The sequence below is a fragment of the Netta rufina genome (assembly GCF_964035555.1).
Source record: "Netta rufina genome assembly, chromosome: 1".
NCBI classification, from domain to species: Eukaryota; Metazoa; Chordata; class Aves; order Anseriformes; family Anatidae; genus Netta; species Netta rufina.
In genome coordinates, this window is record NC_140123.1 from 44,726,927 (window position 1) to 44,742,881 (window position 15,955).

The 15,955-nt window shown below is 34.9% G+C and overlaps 1 protein-coding gene across 1 annotated transcript in view; it reads right to left on the bottom strand.

The window, feature by feature from the left end:
• MYCBP2 (MYC binding protein 2) overlaps window positions 1–15,955 on the bottom strand; it is a gene marked incomplete at its 5' end in the record, with an annotated part of 193,425 nt that overhangs the window by 131,172 nt on the left and 46,298 nt on the right. The window contains 8 exons of the mRNA XM_084300818.1: window positions 3,794–3,895; window positions 6,003–6,148; window positions 8,131–8,335; window positions 8,790–8,948; window positions 9,486–9,650; window positions 12,108–12,312; window positions 13,836–13,912; window positions 14,703–14,841. Of these exons, the coding sequence (XP_084156944.1) occupies window positions 3,794–3,895; window positions 6,003–6,148; window positions 8,131–8,335; window positions 8,790–8,948; window positions 9,486–9,650; window positions 12,108–12,312; window positions 13,836–13,912; window positions 14,703–14,841 (1,198 nt within the window). The remainder of the gene's footprint in view (window positions 1–3,793; window positions 3,896–6,002; window positions 6,149–8,130; window positions 8,336–8,789; window positions 8,949–9,485; window positions 9,651–12,107; window positions 12,313–13,835; window positions 13,913–14,702; window positions 14,842–15,955) is intronic.

A 15,955-nucleotide genomic window follows, 5' to 3' on the forward strand; every position in this document is an offset into this window, starting at 1 on the left:
TAAACTGAAATTCTACTTCTATTACTTCAAATCCCAACCTGAAAAAAATGCAGGGACAGCTCTCCAGATCAGCTCACTTAGAAAATGGTAATCTAAACTTTGTTACACTTCGTGTGCAATGAGTCCATTAAGGCATAACTTAATATCCTCGAGACTAGACAACCAGTGTTTGATAGAAATGGAAAAACAGCCTAACCATGTTCTGAATGTCCTAACATACAAAACTTCCTCATTAGCAGGGGAAAGAAGACATTGCAACTACTTCTACATTCACCTCTCATCACTCCCATCAAGCCCCCTAAACAGCTTGAAAAAAACAGCAAGCATTTGTATGGTACAGTATTGTACACCGGCTTCTCACCAGATTTTAAGAGACAGTGAAAAGCTGATACAAATCCATCAATCATTATATTGGGATATTAGACAGCTATTAGCATAGCCATCTGTATTCATAACAGCTTCTAAATTTCTCAAAAGGTCATATACAAGATTTAAAAATGTGGAATTGATTTTCCGCCCTCTTCACTTGTCTTGCCCCACAGCCGCTGAGCTAGAAGCTGAGTGAAGCAGCTCTAACACTGTGACCAAAAGGAAGCAAAACTGGCCAAGTGAACATACTGCACTACTTGCTGCACTGAAAAGTCCAGAGGAATTTAACCAAGACTAAGGAACTCTTAATTATTTTTTTTTCAAATACTAAATGTATTAACAGAGACTGAAACACTTTTCCATTGCTAATTTTAAGGCTCTAATATGTCACTAAAATAAAACTTCTTTCTTGAGTGAAGGAAAAATATCAAATGATTGTAGACTTACTAATGATTTACTGATTGCAATTCTATTCTGGCAAGTATCATCTAATCTATTGTGGCTGTCATTTCGAGACAAAAAATAAAAAAATAAAAAAGAAGCCTTCAGTTTAAACAGCAAAAATTTCTGAAGTTACTAACCACTCCAAGTTGTGCTGCTAAACAGCACATAAACCCTGTACATTACAACACTGGCAGACTACTTTGATTTGGAAGCTGTTGAAAGATGAGGAGTTAACTGCTCTTGATTGAAAATACAGTAACATTTAACTATGCCATTCGTATTACAGCTACCAATGACTACTTTTTCATCCCAAAATGCTGAAATTCACACTTTATGTTTGTTGAACAATGCAAATGAAGTTAAGCATACTCATCATCCTCCACAACAGACCTCTTAAAGGAGTTAAATGATTATACCTGTAGACATAGCCTTCAATTTCTCCCTTAATTCCAATGCAGCACTGTTACAGAGGTAAGTAACTGTAACAAAAGTAAATTTGGAGACATTCTAAGTGTACATTTCAAAAAGATTAAAGCTGCTTTTTTTTTTCTGTTAAAGGAGCACAAATTAGACAACTTGAAACTTGCAATGTGGAAATCAATTTACTTCCAATACCGGTACTCTTATACCTTTTTCCTCCAACTCACTCCTATTTCAACACATTCAGCAGGAGAGGAGTGAGGGGTTTCTTTTTTGTGTGCTTTCTTTGTTTTTGGAATGAAATATTCCCATATTCACTTACAAAGTTTTCAGAGTCATCTTGTCTACAAGACTCTGAAGATCTACTGAGAGAATATTTGTACTGAATAAAGGTCACTACACATAACTGAAGAGTGATCAGCAACATTCAGTGATGGATGCTATTCTTTACTACACAAGAAGCTATCCATGCTTTGTTTCTCCCTGATCTTGCATAAGATAGCAAATACCACACTTTAACACCCAAAACCCTGAAATCATAATCCTAACAAAATCCTACCTACCTGAAGGAAGGCCCCTACAAGAGCTAACCTGGCCTTCAAGCAATCAACTGAAGTTTTCAGAGAAGTGAAAGGTTAAAACCTTCCTTTGGCTTGATGAATAGCTATTTCACCTCGTGAGGATTTGTTCAGTTAAAAATCCACAAATATTAAAACTTCTGGGTATACTAAGCAGCCTGCTTATTCTTTTTTAAAATTAGTATAACTAAGTTTTTTCAGGTTGCAAAACATTTTGCACACCAAAATGAGTATCCAATAGGTATTTAAAAGTTCCCAGTCTCTCTCTCTCATGAAAACAGAAGAGCAACATTAGTTCTCAAGAACAGTGCTGTTCTTTCCACCAATTCATAGAAAACTACAGCATTTGGACAGAGAAGCAACAAAACACCATTTTTTTCATCTGATTAACACTTGATTGTATAAATGAAGATTTCTCTATGTATTCATGAAACACTATTCCCAGCTTAATCGCTTAAGTCATCCTGAACTGAAACAGGAGATTAATCTCCACTCTTCCAACTAGACATACCCACTACCTCCAATATACACAGAGCTATGCAATGTCAGTGCTCTTTGATTCAGATAATGTGGATGCATGCAACAAGCTCTCCAGCAACATCACTTTAACTACAGCCCCCTACACCTATCAAACCAACAATAACAACACGTGCCTAATATTGATCATCTGAGACTTAGATTCAGAACATTTTTAAGAGACATATGGCATACAAAGGGACGAGCTGCTCCGGTTTGCTCTGCTTTTCTTCCCCTTCCCGCCAATTGAAAATTTACTTTCCAGCTCTGTCACTATTACCTTTCTGAGACGCTTTGGTGTCATTAGCTGTCTGTAATATTTGACAGCAGCACGCAGGTCCAGCATGACAGAGAAAAAAATAAAGGCTTCCCCCTTCCTACCTCAAAGCTAAAATTAATTGCAAAGATTCAGAGAAAAATAAATATTCTGTTATCCTCCAGATCTGTAGGCTCTCTTTTCCTTGTTCCTTACTTGTGATAATGCTAGTAATTTCTTACAAGCAAATGAAATAAAACTAAAAGCTGCTCCACAAGGTTCACTGGCTTGGACTCTAAGAAACAAGTTTGATCACAATGTACATTATATCTTAGGAAAAAAAAAACTAACTAAATCTTAAAAGGAGTTATTTTTAAAAAATACAAATCAGACATTAGTGACAGAATCAAAATGTAGCATTACTAACACAGCAGAAGCTTAAACAACATAAAATTTCAACAAAACTGTTCCTCTCCCCAGTGCAGAATAATATTAGCAACCACATCAGCATGCTTCGGTAAAATATTACGAGTTCTATCAATCTAAAATCTCTCAACTTTAATTAATTAACAGATTAAGATTCTGAGATATATTAAAAAAGAACAGCACTGAAAACTTGTTTAAACACAGTCTGTTTGTTTAGAATGTCAGCAATAATTCCTGAGGTAGGTAATACAAAAATCGGTAAAATTTTGAAATGATCAAGTGTTTTTTGTTTAATTTCATCAGTGTATTGGATCATTTCAGGCTATTCAAATAAAGAAAATTTCACTTTACAAAACAAGCAATTTTGCCTTATATGTAGTATAAAAATTCATTAATAATTTATAATAAATAATTCATACTATAGAAAATGAGCACTGGACAAGCTTGCAGACATTTTAAGTCTTTCTGTATAAAGACAGTTTAAGCATTCACAGTAAATAATTATTATTCCATTTTGAAACAACAAAAGTGAAAATTGAATATATAATATTAATACCAAATGCTACTCTTCACCATTGAAATTTTAATGAATGCACATTAACAAATGCATAGACTTCTCCCAATTTTCCTAAAGAAAGCTAAATAACATAAGCTAGTTTTTTATGTTCTGATTTGTGTTTGATTACTCTATCAGCCTACTTAGCAAAATTAGTTAATATCCATTCTTAGAAAACAGAGTAAGTTTGCTTAGACTATTCGAGCCTCTCATCATTAAGTCACTTACCTCTTCCTTCTTCCAATCTATGTCTCCTGTTTACACGCTGCCGCTTTTCTTCTTGCCGTAACTGAAGGTGTTCTTCAATATTAACTCCAGGAACAGGGACAGCTACATTAAGAAAATGAAACAATTTTTAAAGATAGTTTTACATATTAGGAGAGTAATAAACCCCAGTGGAAGTTTAGTAAATGGAAACTGAAGAAAACTTCCTACCTGCCCCTTATATGGCTCTTACAAAATATTTAGAAAGAAAGAGAAAAAAAAGAGATGAGCAATATTTCTTAAGAGTACTAGGCCTTTTCTCTGAATTTTCTGATTTTCATGAATCTGCCACAATTTCAACATTACTGATTAGTATTTAGCAATTTTTAAATTTAGTAATTAAAAAAAGAAATAGTTATTTTTATCAGGCATATTACATATTTATAGTTAGTTATCTATTATCATAGTTATTGCAGTATTTCCCCCCAAAAAATCAGAAAGGTTTATTAACAAACATAAACACAAATGACAAACATAAAAAATAATAAAATTAAATGTTAATATTTTAAAATATAAATCACTTAAACTATAAAAATATCTGATCTATTTAAAATGTTTTTAAAACATGGTTAAGAATGCTTTAGCGCCATATGCTTTGTCCTTACAAACATGTGATTACTTTAACAGAATATATCTGTATGTAAATCCTGACTTCTTTAACAGCTAGCTAATTTAATATGAATTCAAAAGGTACTGATAAGCACTTTTGTGCTGTGGATCACCTTGAATGAACACAAGAACAGAACTGCTGTTTGCACTGCCTTTCTTCAATGTTTCTTCGGGAAACTGTAGCAATTTTATGTACATATATAAACTGTGCCCCTGACATCAGATAAAACAGAATGCACCTTGAAGCACTGTCACTTTTCTCCAGGCGAATGTGAGTCAATCAATTCAATGCCCTCACCTTAAACTATGCCAAGCCCAACACAGGACCAAGAGCTACCTATTCTGCTAGGAGAGGAGTTAGCAAAGCAGGGGTAAACGTAAAAACCTTAACTCATCCTTGGTCATGCATGAAAATAGAGCTGGTAAGCAGAGATGCTGTTGTTACATTCACTGCCAGTGCAATACAGCATAAATCTACTTCTGTAACATTAGGGTATCTTTAGTGTTAGAATAACTTATCAAGAGAAACATTCCAGTTAACTTTTATGTGGAAAAAAACTCACATTCAAATTATAGCATGAGATTTTCGATGGCTACTTTTCAAAAAAGATAAAAATAAAAATTGGTGAGATGCACAAATATTTTAACTTAAGCATATTATTATTTTGCGCTCCTTTTCTATATCAGATACTACTTCTACGCAGGATTAAGGCCTCTACCTTAAATCTAAAAAAAAGAGGAAGAAAGAATAAATATAAAAAATATATATAAAAAAAATAAAGAAATAAGGAAGAAAAGTTGGACCTAGCAAAATCTCCTAAAATCTGTAACTGCCTAGATGCAAATGCAGAGAATATTAAAAATGCTGTTATAACAGATCTTATAATAAGGAAAGACTTAAGGTGGTGTTCCTTATGTGCATACGCATTTTCCATTTATTTCCATACTCCTGGCAACATACCTACTCCAAAAAATTCTAATTTCAAGAAATTATATTTCCCATCTTTTGCCTCTCTCCAAAAATGATAAGATTACAGAAAAACACAGGTTATCAAAAATGGGCAAGAACAAATTTGTAGGATCAGTCTTAGTATCCTAACCACACAGGTCAAAATGGCACACTTGTATCTATAGTAAAGGAAAATTTGAAACGTTTCACTTACCAGAATGATCCCACTTTTCTACAGTAACAATAAATAAATCTGTCTGATAAGTTATATTTTATCCATTTTAACACTATTATACTAAAATTACCATGTAAGTCCAGAAGTTGCAAGGAAAGAACTGCATTAGTTATGGTAAAGTTTTTATCATACAACACAAAAAAAATTAAAATGCAAGCAAAAGTATTAACTGAAAAGAACACCTATTTCTACACGAACCTGTTATTCCAACTCAGGTTTCAAAAGTCAGCAATAAGACTGATTTATTTAAAGAGTACAAACAGAAGTATCAAAGGAAACAAATGAAAAAAAAAAAAACAAAAAACACTTCAACTGGAAATAAAAAATCGTAGTAAGATAAAAAAAAAAAAAAGTAATCTTCCTAATTTCATATCACTTACCCAGTAAGAGATCTAAAGGTATCATCTCTTTTACAGCATCAAGGATTCCTCTTTGCCTTGCCTCCTGGCCATCCAGTTCTCTAGCACACGCCTTGCAGCAGCCACATACAGCGCAGCCCGACTCACCTGAGCCACAGCCACAGATTCTGCAGCAAACAGAGTTGCTTTATCAACACCTTTAATCCTCATGCATTATTGATGCCTTGGTAATTAAAACATTCATGCTCACAGACAGAACAAACTAATAACTTAATTCTTCCCAAGAAAAACAAAAAGTATAACTAGTTTAAATCCTAGATGCTGTCGCACGGTGCCTGGGAGCATACACTGATGATACACACCTGTACTGACTTCTCAGCGTAATGTTTCTTCATTTAATTAAATGCACACTACATGAAAACACAAACAGGGAAACAGTGAGCACATGCAATGCTGGAGAAAGTAATGGCAATGTGCAAAGCAGTGGTCCCTTTATGTTGCTCAGACCTGAAGTAACAGATAAAATCAAATGGAAGACCAAGATAAAATCTTCCATCATAGGACAAAGAAAGGTTATCCCGTAGCCAACATCTCTGTAAGTAAAACACAATAGTTCAATTGGAAGGGGCCTACACAGATCATTAGGTCCAACAGCCTGACTCACCACTTTAGAACTAATCAAAAATTAAAGCATATTAATAAGGGCATTATGTAAAAGCCTCTTGAACACTGACAGGCCTTAGCAATCAAGCACCTTGCTAGGTGCTTGGGTCAAACCAGCGTTTGACCAACCTCACAGCATTTTTCCAATGTCCAGTCTCAACTTCTCCTGGCGCAGCTTTGTGCCATTCCCTCACGGCACATCCTTGGTTACCACAAATAAGAAGCCAGCACTTCCCCCTCCACTTCCCCTCCTCGGGAAGATGCAGAGGGCAACGAGGTTACCTCTGAGCCTCCTTTCCTCCAAACTAGACAACCCAAGTGTCCTCAGCCTCTCCGTGCCTTCCCGCGCTGTTATCAGCTTTGCTGCCCTCCTCTGGACACACTCAAGTATCTTGACACCATTTTTATATCGTGGGGCCCAGAACTGTATGCAATATTCAAGACGAGGCCACAACAATGCTAAATATGGCAGAAGAATTTTGCCACTCTTTTGACTGGCTCGCCATGTGGTTTGCTCTCTTGGCTGCACATTGCTGGCTCATGTAGGGCCTGCTGTCAACCAGCACCCTCAGACCCCTTTCTGCAGGGCTGCTCTCTGGTCACTCATCTCCCAGTCCGTACCTTTGTCCAGCATTACTCTGTCCCACGTGCAGAACCCAGCATTTTCCTTTGTTGCTGACTGTCCAATGCTCCACTCTGTCTAGGTCCCTCTGTAAGGCCTCTCATCCCCCCAGAGTCAACAGCACCTCCCAGTTCAGTATCAGCATCCTTAGCAAACTTTCTAAGGATATGTTCAGCTTCTGTGTCCAGATCATCAACAAAATTGTTGAACAGAATTGGCCCTTGAATTCTGCTCTTGGGAACACCGCTGGTGACCAGACAACAGCCAAATGTAGTTGCATTCACTACGACTCCTTGAGTTTTGCTGTTCAGCCAGTTCACCACTCGGTGAGTGGTGAACAGGTTCAGAGCATGAACCTGTTCAAATCACAGCTGGACAATTTACCCAGAATGACACTGTGAGGGGCAGTAGCAAAGGCCTTACTGAAACCCAGAAAAATTACATCCACCTCCTTCCCTTCATTCACTAAGCGGGTGACCTTATCGCACAAGATCAAATTACTAAGGCAGGACTTTTCCTTCATGAACCCATGTTGACTACGTCTGATAATAGCTTTGTTCTCTAAGTGCCTTTCAAGTGACATGTTTGTCAAGAGACAACCTATATTGTTACTCATATTCAACAGCTTCTAGTAAAACAAAAGGTATATCCTAAAGAAATTTTTTAAAAGCATTTAAATAAGCTCCAACCATTACAAGCTATTTGCAAAAAAAAAATCACTTATTTTTGATTTTAAAAGCACATACCTGTTTGAATATATTATCTTAGATTGAAGTTTAAGAACACAACAGCTCAGTTTGAATTCAACACATGCTTTACCTGTTCAACCCACTACAGTAAGTCTATTTCCTTATGTCTGCTTACCCTCCAGGAACTCTGTCAGGACGGCCACTACTAACGCAGCTAGCTCCATAGCCTGTGCAATCCCCACATACAGTGCACACCATGCACTGCTCCAGCTTCCATTTATGCATGCCTGGAGGACACATCATGGACTTCTCATCTTTTTCATCGAGTTCCTCCTCTAGATCTTCATCCATTGCTGTTGCCATGTTCTCAACTCCAAAACCTAATTGGGATATTGAAAGAATAAACAGCTGTTTTCAGAGCTCAGCAATGGCTACTGAAAAAGATCTGAAGAACACTCACAGATCAGATTTTAAAAGGAACAACTACAAATGCCTGATTTATACGCTCAGTCAGCACAATGACACCTCTGAAACTTTTCCAAGCGTGAGCTGGTGCATGTATTTAGCCTTCACAACTAAGAAAAGGAATAATGAGGTTTGGTTTTATTCAGTTGTTCTTAAAGAAAAGCTTTTTCGCAAACAAAATAAAAGTTTGTGTGCATGTGCATTTGTGCATGCCTGTTTTGTTGTTTTTTGTTTTGTTTTGTTTTTTAAGTACACTGTATGTGCTTAAGCTTTAGTATTAGAATTATATTTTAAATAAAAATAGTTATGTTTTTTTACTTGTGATATTTTCCAGCACACAAAACAAAAGGAAAAATCTAGGTTCCTCACCTTTTCCTCCCTGGCTCATGGAGCCTGTGTCTCTTCCACATTGTCCTTTATTATTTACGCCAAATGTCCAAACTTCTCCGTTTTTCATTAATACACAGGTGTGAGCTTTGCCCATGGCTACTTGAGTCACAAAGTGTCCTTTCAAATCTGTTACTAAACCTATATGACACAGAGCAGTTGAGTGATAAATTGCACTTTCTACCTGAGATGAAAACTTCTGCAATATTACACAATTATTAATGAGTACTGACAATTTTTAAATTAACAGTAAGGGAAAAGAATAATGGATAAGCAAAACAAGTGCTAGAGTAAGAAGTGAAAAGAGAATTAGTTCTAGATTATGTCTCCTGCAAAAAGAAAAAAGCTAGAAGCAAACTAAGCCCTGCTCCAAATCACTAATTTCGAAAAACAATGTCATATTAAGAACACAACTGATTTTAATTCTTTTCCCTTACTGGATGCATTCATTTGGGAGTTTGTCCCTGGTGGAGTATGTCCCTATATATTTTTACAGAACTTAAGGAAACTCAGTCTCATCTTTCTATCTTTCTGTCATACCTGGCTGAATCAGCAGCAATTCAGAAATTCATTAGGAGAGTAAGAAACATACAAACATCATTTCCACAGGTAAAAAACTTCAAACTAATTTAAATTACTCTACTTGAGAAATCATTTAAAAGACAAATATTAGCTTACTTGTACTATCAGAGTAAATGGCATCTTTTCCAAACATGTAGAGTTCTCCATCTTTTGAAATCACAGAACTGCTTCCATTATTGCAAGCTGTAGATATCACAATCTTTCCTTCCATTTTGATGATTTTTTTAGGCTTATATGGTTTTGACTGCCGTCTGCTTTTAGCTTTAAATAAATTAAATTACAAGTTATTTTTCAAGAAAGCTCTGAATGCATAATAACATCTTTTATACAAATAGGGCTTAGTTTTCAGATTGCTACTGAAAAAAATCCATCTATATGATCTCCTGGTCTAATTTTTGTTGGATTGCACTGGCTTCTCTCTAAAAATTCAATTGCAAAAAGAAGTCATGAGTTGGTATCTTTCAGTAATGAACCTTCATGGTTTTTTGTTTTTGTTTTTATTATATATACACTGAACTAACCTCATACTTCATGAGGTTTACAAACCAATATGTAGTGCAAAAAAAAACCAAAATTACTAAAAAGTCTTCAGTGCCACCTCAGAAAAATATGTGACAATATATGCAAAGTAAGCTATACAATTAAAAGTTTTGTTGTTATTTTCTAAAGAAAAATATTAAATTATCTGTTTATTAAAATGATGTTTAAAAACAGTTGAGTCTTAACAGATTCCTCTAAGGAGAAAAGAGAAGTACTAAAAATTATTAAAAAACAACAGCAACAACAACAAAAAGATTGTTTGCACTCTGTTCTTAAACAAAACAACAAAAGAATGGCTAAAGACCAGATAAAACAATTAACAGATACTATTCCTGCCTATGAACGTTCACCCAAGTCAGAGTACTGTGAGCTACCTTTAATTGCTAACAGTTAACATTCTCTACAGAGAACGTGTACTCACACTTTGCAGGCTGAAAACCTATCTTCCTACCTAGGTTTAAAAGAAATCAGAAAAAAAATTGTAAAGTTTGAGCCACTCAAAGCCAAATGACAGAGTGACAAAGACAACTAGATCAGTCTGAACAGAGTTGAAGTTTTAAAAGAACTGAGAATAGCCTGATCAGGTTCCTGATCATATTCTCCAGAAAAAAAACCTAGTGCTGAGGTCCACTTCGATTTCTCTTACTCAAACAAAAGCAGTGACAGCAGTTTACTTCAAAGTGCTAAACTTCTGTTTCATCTGAAATTGTAATTAATTTAATACAACAAAAAGAATCAGTTCTCTTTAGGTAACTTCCAAATAATTGCCCAAGGAAATCTTGAAATTTCTGCTTTTAATTACATTTTCTGAAATCTTTTTGCCCAAAATGATTAAATCTCTTAAATTTACTCTAAATTTACTGAAGGAAGAAATACGATTTCGTTCCATGCGATTTTCAGTAGATTTGCATTTAAAACTCTACAGGGTTGCTGTGGCTGATACCATGTTTGTTATCCACAGACTTTTATACAGGAGTAATATTAACTTCCTGTCCCCTGAGCACATTCAAGAATCCCCTCTACATGTGTCAAATATGTTATAACATAATATGTTCTTGCCTGTATTTTAGTTATGCCATATGGGAAAAAATATACATTCTTGGAGAATACTGTCTGTTCTGTGTAGTTAGTCCTTCACAGTAACGCTAGGCTATAGATGTTTTGTTTCAAAATAAGTTAGGCCAAACCTTGCATATGGAGCCCAATGAGTTGTAGTTAACTTCATTGAAAGGTAAAACTACTATACAGTTAATTGAGATAAAGCTGGGTTCAACCTCATGTTGTGTATATATATATATATATATATATACAACAAATATATATATATATGCAATATATATATGTATACCCCACACATACACAATTGTAATCTATTTTAAAATTCTATTTTAAATTCTAACCATCTAGTACTGCATAAAGACTTCAATTTGATAGTTCTGACTAACTACACTGAGGCACAAAAAATCCAGTACTATTAAAATCTTTACCATTCCCCACCCCACCTAAATCTCACACAAACAAACACAACAGTCTGTTTCCAAAAGTGAAATATTTAATTTTGGAGGTTATTTTTGTATTATTTTTCTATAATTTCTCCATAACAGAGAAATATCTGCTGGCAAAAACACCAGTTTACAAAGTTCTCTAAACCAACAGTGAAGATGCAAAAGTTTGGGTCTTCAGATTTTTAGACAAATTCCCAGACAGACTGCATGGCCTCTTGACTGAACACAACTGACTTTTATCAAAACAACATTAAAATAGCACTCCCACCACAGAATCCAAACTGTACTAAAAACGAGTTCAACATCATTAGCTGACAGAAACAGTGATGCTGGTTGTATACTGGGGTAAAATTCAAACCCAGCGATATATTTAATGTCATTGGAAAACTTTACTGAAATACAAGAAAGTTCACAAGAGTCAAGTTTTCATAAACAACCAATTTTTGCTTAAAGCATAACTTCACAAAGTTATGTGCTCATACCCAAAATCTCCTGTGGTAAGTACTTTAATACAACTCTCAAAAACTGTTCCTATAAAATGTATCTATTACATAAAATAATTCTACCGATGGTGTGCTTTCAAGTTCTTGGAAAATGTTAACAATTTTCCTTTGAAATTAAAAAGTAGTTAATAGGCTTTTAACAACTACTGATCAAGCAACCTAATACATACTTGATTCTCCATCCTCTCCTTTACTAGCAGAACCTGTGAAGAATATACTTCCATCATCTGCAACAAGTAAGGCATGTGAACCATCATGTCCAACCGAGAACTGAATAATCTTTGGAGATTTCGTGATTGGTAGTTCAACCCATTTTCCTGCTGAAGGACCACCTTGTTTGATTCCAAGGCTTTGATATTTGCCAGTATAATAAATCTAGGAAAAAAACGGTATATCATTTGCAGTTACACCACAACACTTCAACATGTATCAGTATGAAGCTGATTTCAAAACACATGGAACTTTTTCTGGTATCTCTATCTCTATCCTTAACCTATGAATTTTTGATTTAATGGGAGGAACAACCTAATCAGATTCTACTTGGTTTGAAATACGCATCCTACTGAGAAACAGATAGTTTTAGTATCTAATTGTTTGGCTTTACAAATTAAATACACAAGAAGAAACTGTTCAAGAGAAACTAGTAAGAGGAAACTAAGCGTTAAAAAACATTTAAGAGAAATGTCTCTGTAAAAGCAATGTGGTATAAAAACAACATAAATAAGTAAAATCACTGATTTTCTATGAATGCTAATATGCTTATATATATAAAAAACTTATTTTCAGTAAATGCAGTGAGCACGTGAACAGTAACATAAAACACAATTTGTCACTTGAACAAATACAAAATGACTGATGTGGACAAAAGACTTCCTCTGGACAGTACTATGAAATGGGTGTGTTAACATATGTAGGCACTTAAAGCCATTTTTCATTATGTCTTATACAGTGTATTTTATGCTTAAACACACAACTTAAGAGACCAAAACTAGGAAGTTTGCTGACTTTAACTTCAGGAGAGATCTTAGTCTGAAGATCAAAATAATTTGTCTCCACCTGTAGTCTGAAGAGTTCTAGCTTGACCAAATTCTAGGTTTCATATTATTAAATTTTACTGGGAAAAAGTAATTAAGCTTATATGTGCCCATTTTCATGAATCTCACTGTTGTGAGCATAACAATCTCACTGTTGTGGCATAACAAAGCTTCATTCCAGTACAGCAACAGAATTCTGAGCACAGGAAAACAAAGATCTATGCTTATACATGTGAAATAACATTGCTTTTCCAAAACGACATTGAAACACATTAAATAATGTCAAAAAGTCATGGTGAAAGTAAGCGAAACTATTTCTAAATTTCAATGAATGTGCAAGCACCCCTGAAAAACAGTCTCTACTAAGCAGAACCAATGTATCAAATGACTTAAAATCAAACAAAAACTTCTTATGGGGGAAATTTCATGATAATTGTCTGAAGGACCTGAAAAAACAGACTGAGACGTAAGTGGCTATTGTTAGATGGCTTATGGAAAGTCATGAGGAAGTCAAGATTTTTGCAAGTGTGCTAATACATCATTTGTTGACAAAAGGTAATCTCTCTCCCTGAAATCTAGAACAAAACCCCACACTGTCTCCAAGTAAGAGTGACTGTAGAAATTCCTATAAATTCAACCAAAAAAGCCACCAATTACCCAAGGGTTCCAACTTCATCTACTTATGTTTTCAAATAATTATTTGCATTTTTCCCTTTCAAGAGGACTCTGAAAAAATATTTAAATACAGTCATATAAATTCATTCTAACATATTAAGAAGGCAAAAAGAAATTGTTGAAAATAGTAATTAAATTAAAAAAAATAGAAATATGTTGATGCTGTTTACTACAAAACATTTTTAATACCTTTCCACTAGCAGTTTTCATAAGGGCAAACTCTCTTCCAGCACCAAGGACAGCCGATTCCTCATCAAACCCTGTACCTGTGCAAGGAAGAAGGCAGTTAACCAGTCAGTTTTACCAGGCAGTTCCACAGACTAGTTAATGGACTTAACTCCATCAGGGAGAGTTTGTAACAACAAAGGTTCTAAGAAAGCTGCAAGTGAAACAAATTTTGCTGCCAGAAGGCTTACTGGGCTAGACATGGTGGAGTTGTTCAAACAGGAAAAAAACACTAATGTAAGAGCAACTGCACTTGGTCAGACAAAAGGTCCACGTAGCCAAACATCCTTTTGTTCTGCCAAAAGCAGTCACCTAAAATAGCAAAAAAACAAAAACAAAGCAGATGCCAAGTGACTTTTCCAAACTACCTTCACAGATACCAATGGTTTACCATCTCAGAAATTCTGACACAAATGCGGTTTTCAAATATGTTAGTATCTATCTTTCAATGCATTCCTTTCCATGAATCCAGCCAGCAGTCCTTTTAACTTTCATAAACACTGACCCACAGAAAGGAGTTGTACAGCTTAAATACATGTTATGTGAGCCCTATGATGAAGTCTAAGTTTCAAACAATGCTATACTTAAAACTAAACTATAAACTAAAGGAAAATACTGGTAAAGACAGAAAGATTGTGGTTCAAAACGACTGTTTGGCTTACTATGAGTCAAGCAGTGTTTAAGCTGTTTCAAAAACCTCATACTTCTTGATATTTGTAATGGAGTTATACCTTCCTTCACATAATAAAGGCAAACAAAGGGAAGGGCAGGGTTTCAGTCTTATTATTTGAATTATTAGCTTACTATTAACCTTCAAAGAACAGGACTTACTGATAATGTGCAAGTCTTTTTCCAGATCAAACAATGAGATGCCACAGGCATGTAAGCATTTTCTTGCAAGCTTAAGCTGCAGTTCCTGTTGCAGTACTGGCTCAGTACTTGTTGCAAATATTCGCACTACAAAACCATCCTGCAATAAATAAAATATTCATTGTTTCATTGAACAATAAATACACTGATTTACTTTTCATGGTCTAAGTGCATTATACTAGATCAGAGCAAATTATCAGATGGCACACAGATAAAGTAACGTTTAGTACAGAGGAAAAAGAAGAAAATGGCAAACAGAATGGTCTGAAGAGAAGCATCTGACAGACCTTAAAAATATTTTGAATTTGCTACTAAAATAGTGAATTAATATAGAAATAATTAGCTTCCAACTTCACCACAGAAGTCTTGCTTTCACAATGATTTATAACCTTATTTTAAACCCTAAACTTCTTCTGGTTCATAACTCAAAATTCTAAGTGCAGTTTAAGGATGACTGATTTAAATAGTAGTTAAAAGAGGTTTCTGTTTACAAGTACATTCATCTGGCCATGTTAAAAACAAGTTGTCTGAATAGGGAAACTGGTTAATACTGGTTTCCTTACAGATGCATGTCTAGCTAGTATCTGTTGCCTACCCTGCCCCACCCCAGCCCTGCTCCATCCATGTGTTACAGTTTTCTCACAGGCAGTAAACAGTGACCAGTCCAGAACTGTGAATGCAATAACTGCCTGCCAAAGAAAACATACAACAGCTAACACAGTTTCACCTCTCACCAAAGCACTTACTTCACAGCCTACTTCACAGCTATTTATTCCACAGTTTTGGCCAGTGGAATTTTCATATAAAATCTACTGGAATGTAGTATATCTTTGCTACCTCTTCTATTAAGTCTGTCTGAAATTCTCCAACAAGTACCAAAGCAATTACAGGAAATGAAATTAAGATTAAAATTACACTAAAGCAGCTTATCCCACAGAGCCCCTATAGAAGAACATGTTAAAAAGCCATTATTATGTAATGTAAGATTTTTTTTCCCCAGAAAGAGTGAAGTTTTTCTTAAAACTTATCTGAAAAATTATGTTCCATCACAAATCAATTGTGTGAATATACACATGTATGGCAGTTTTTCATTACCTTTAACTACATGGATTTCTTCCTTAGTTGTGTTAGCTAAGAAAAAGCCAAACTTTAAGCAAAAATGAAACTGTATACATTTTGTAAAATAAAGCAATTAGGTGAGAGAAAAATAGTTT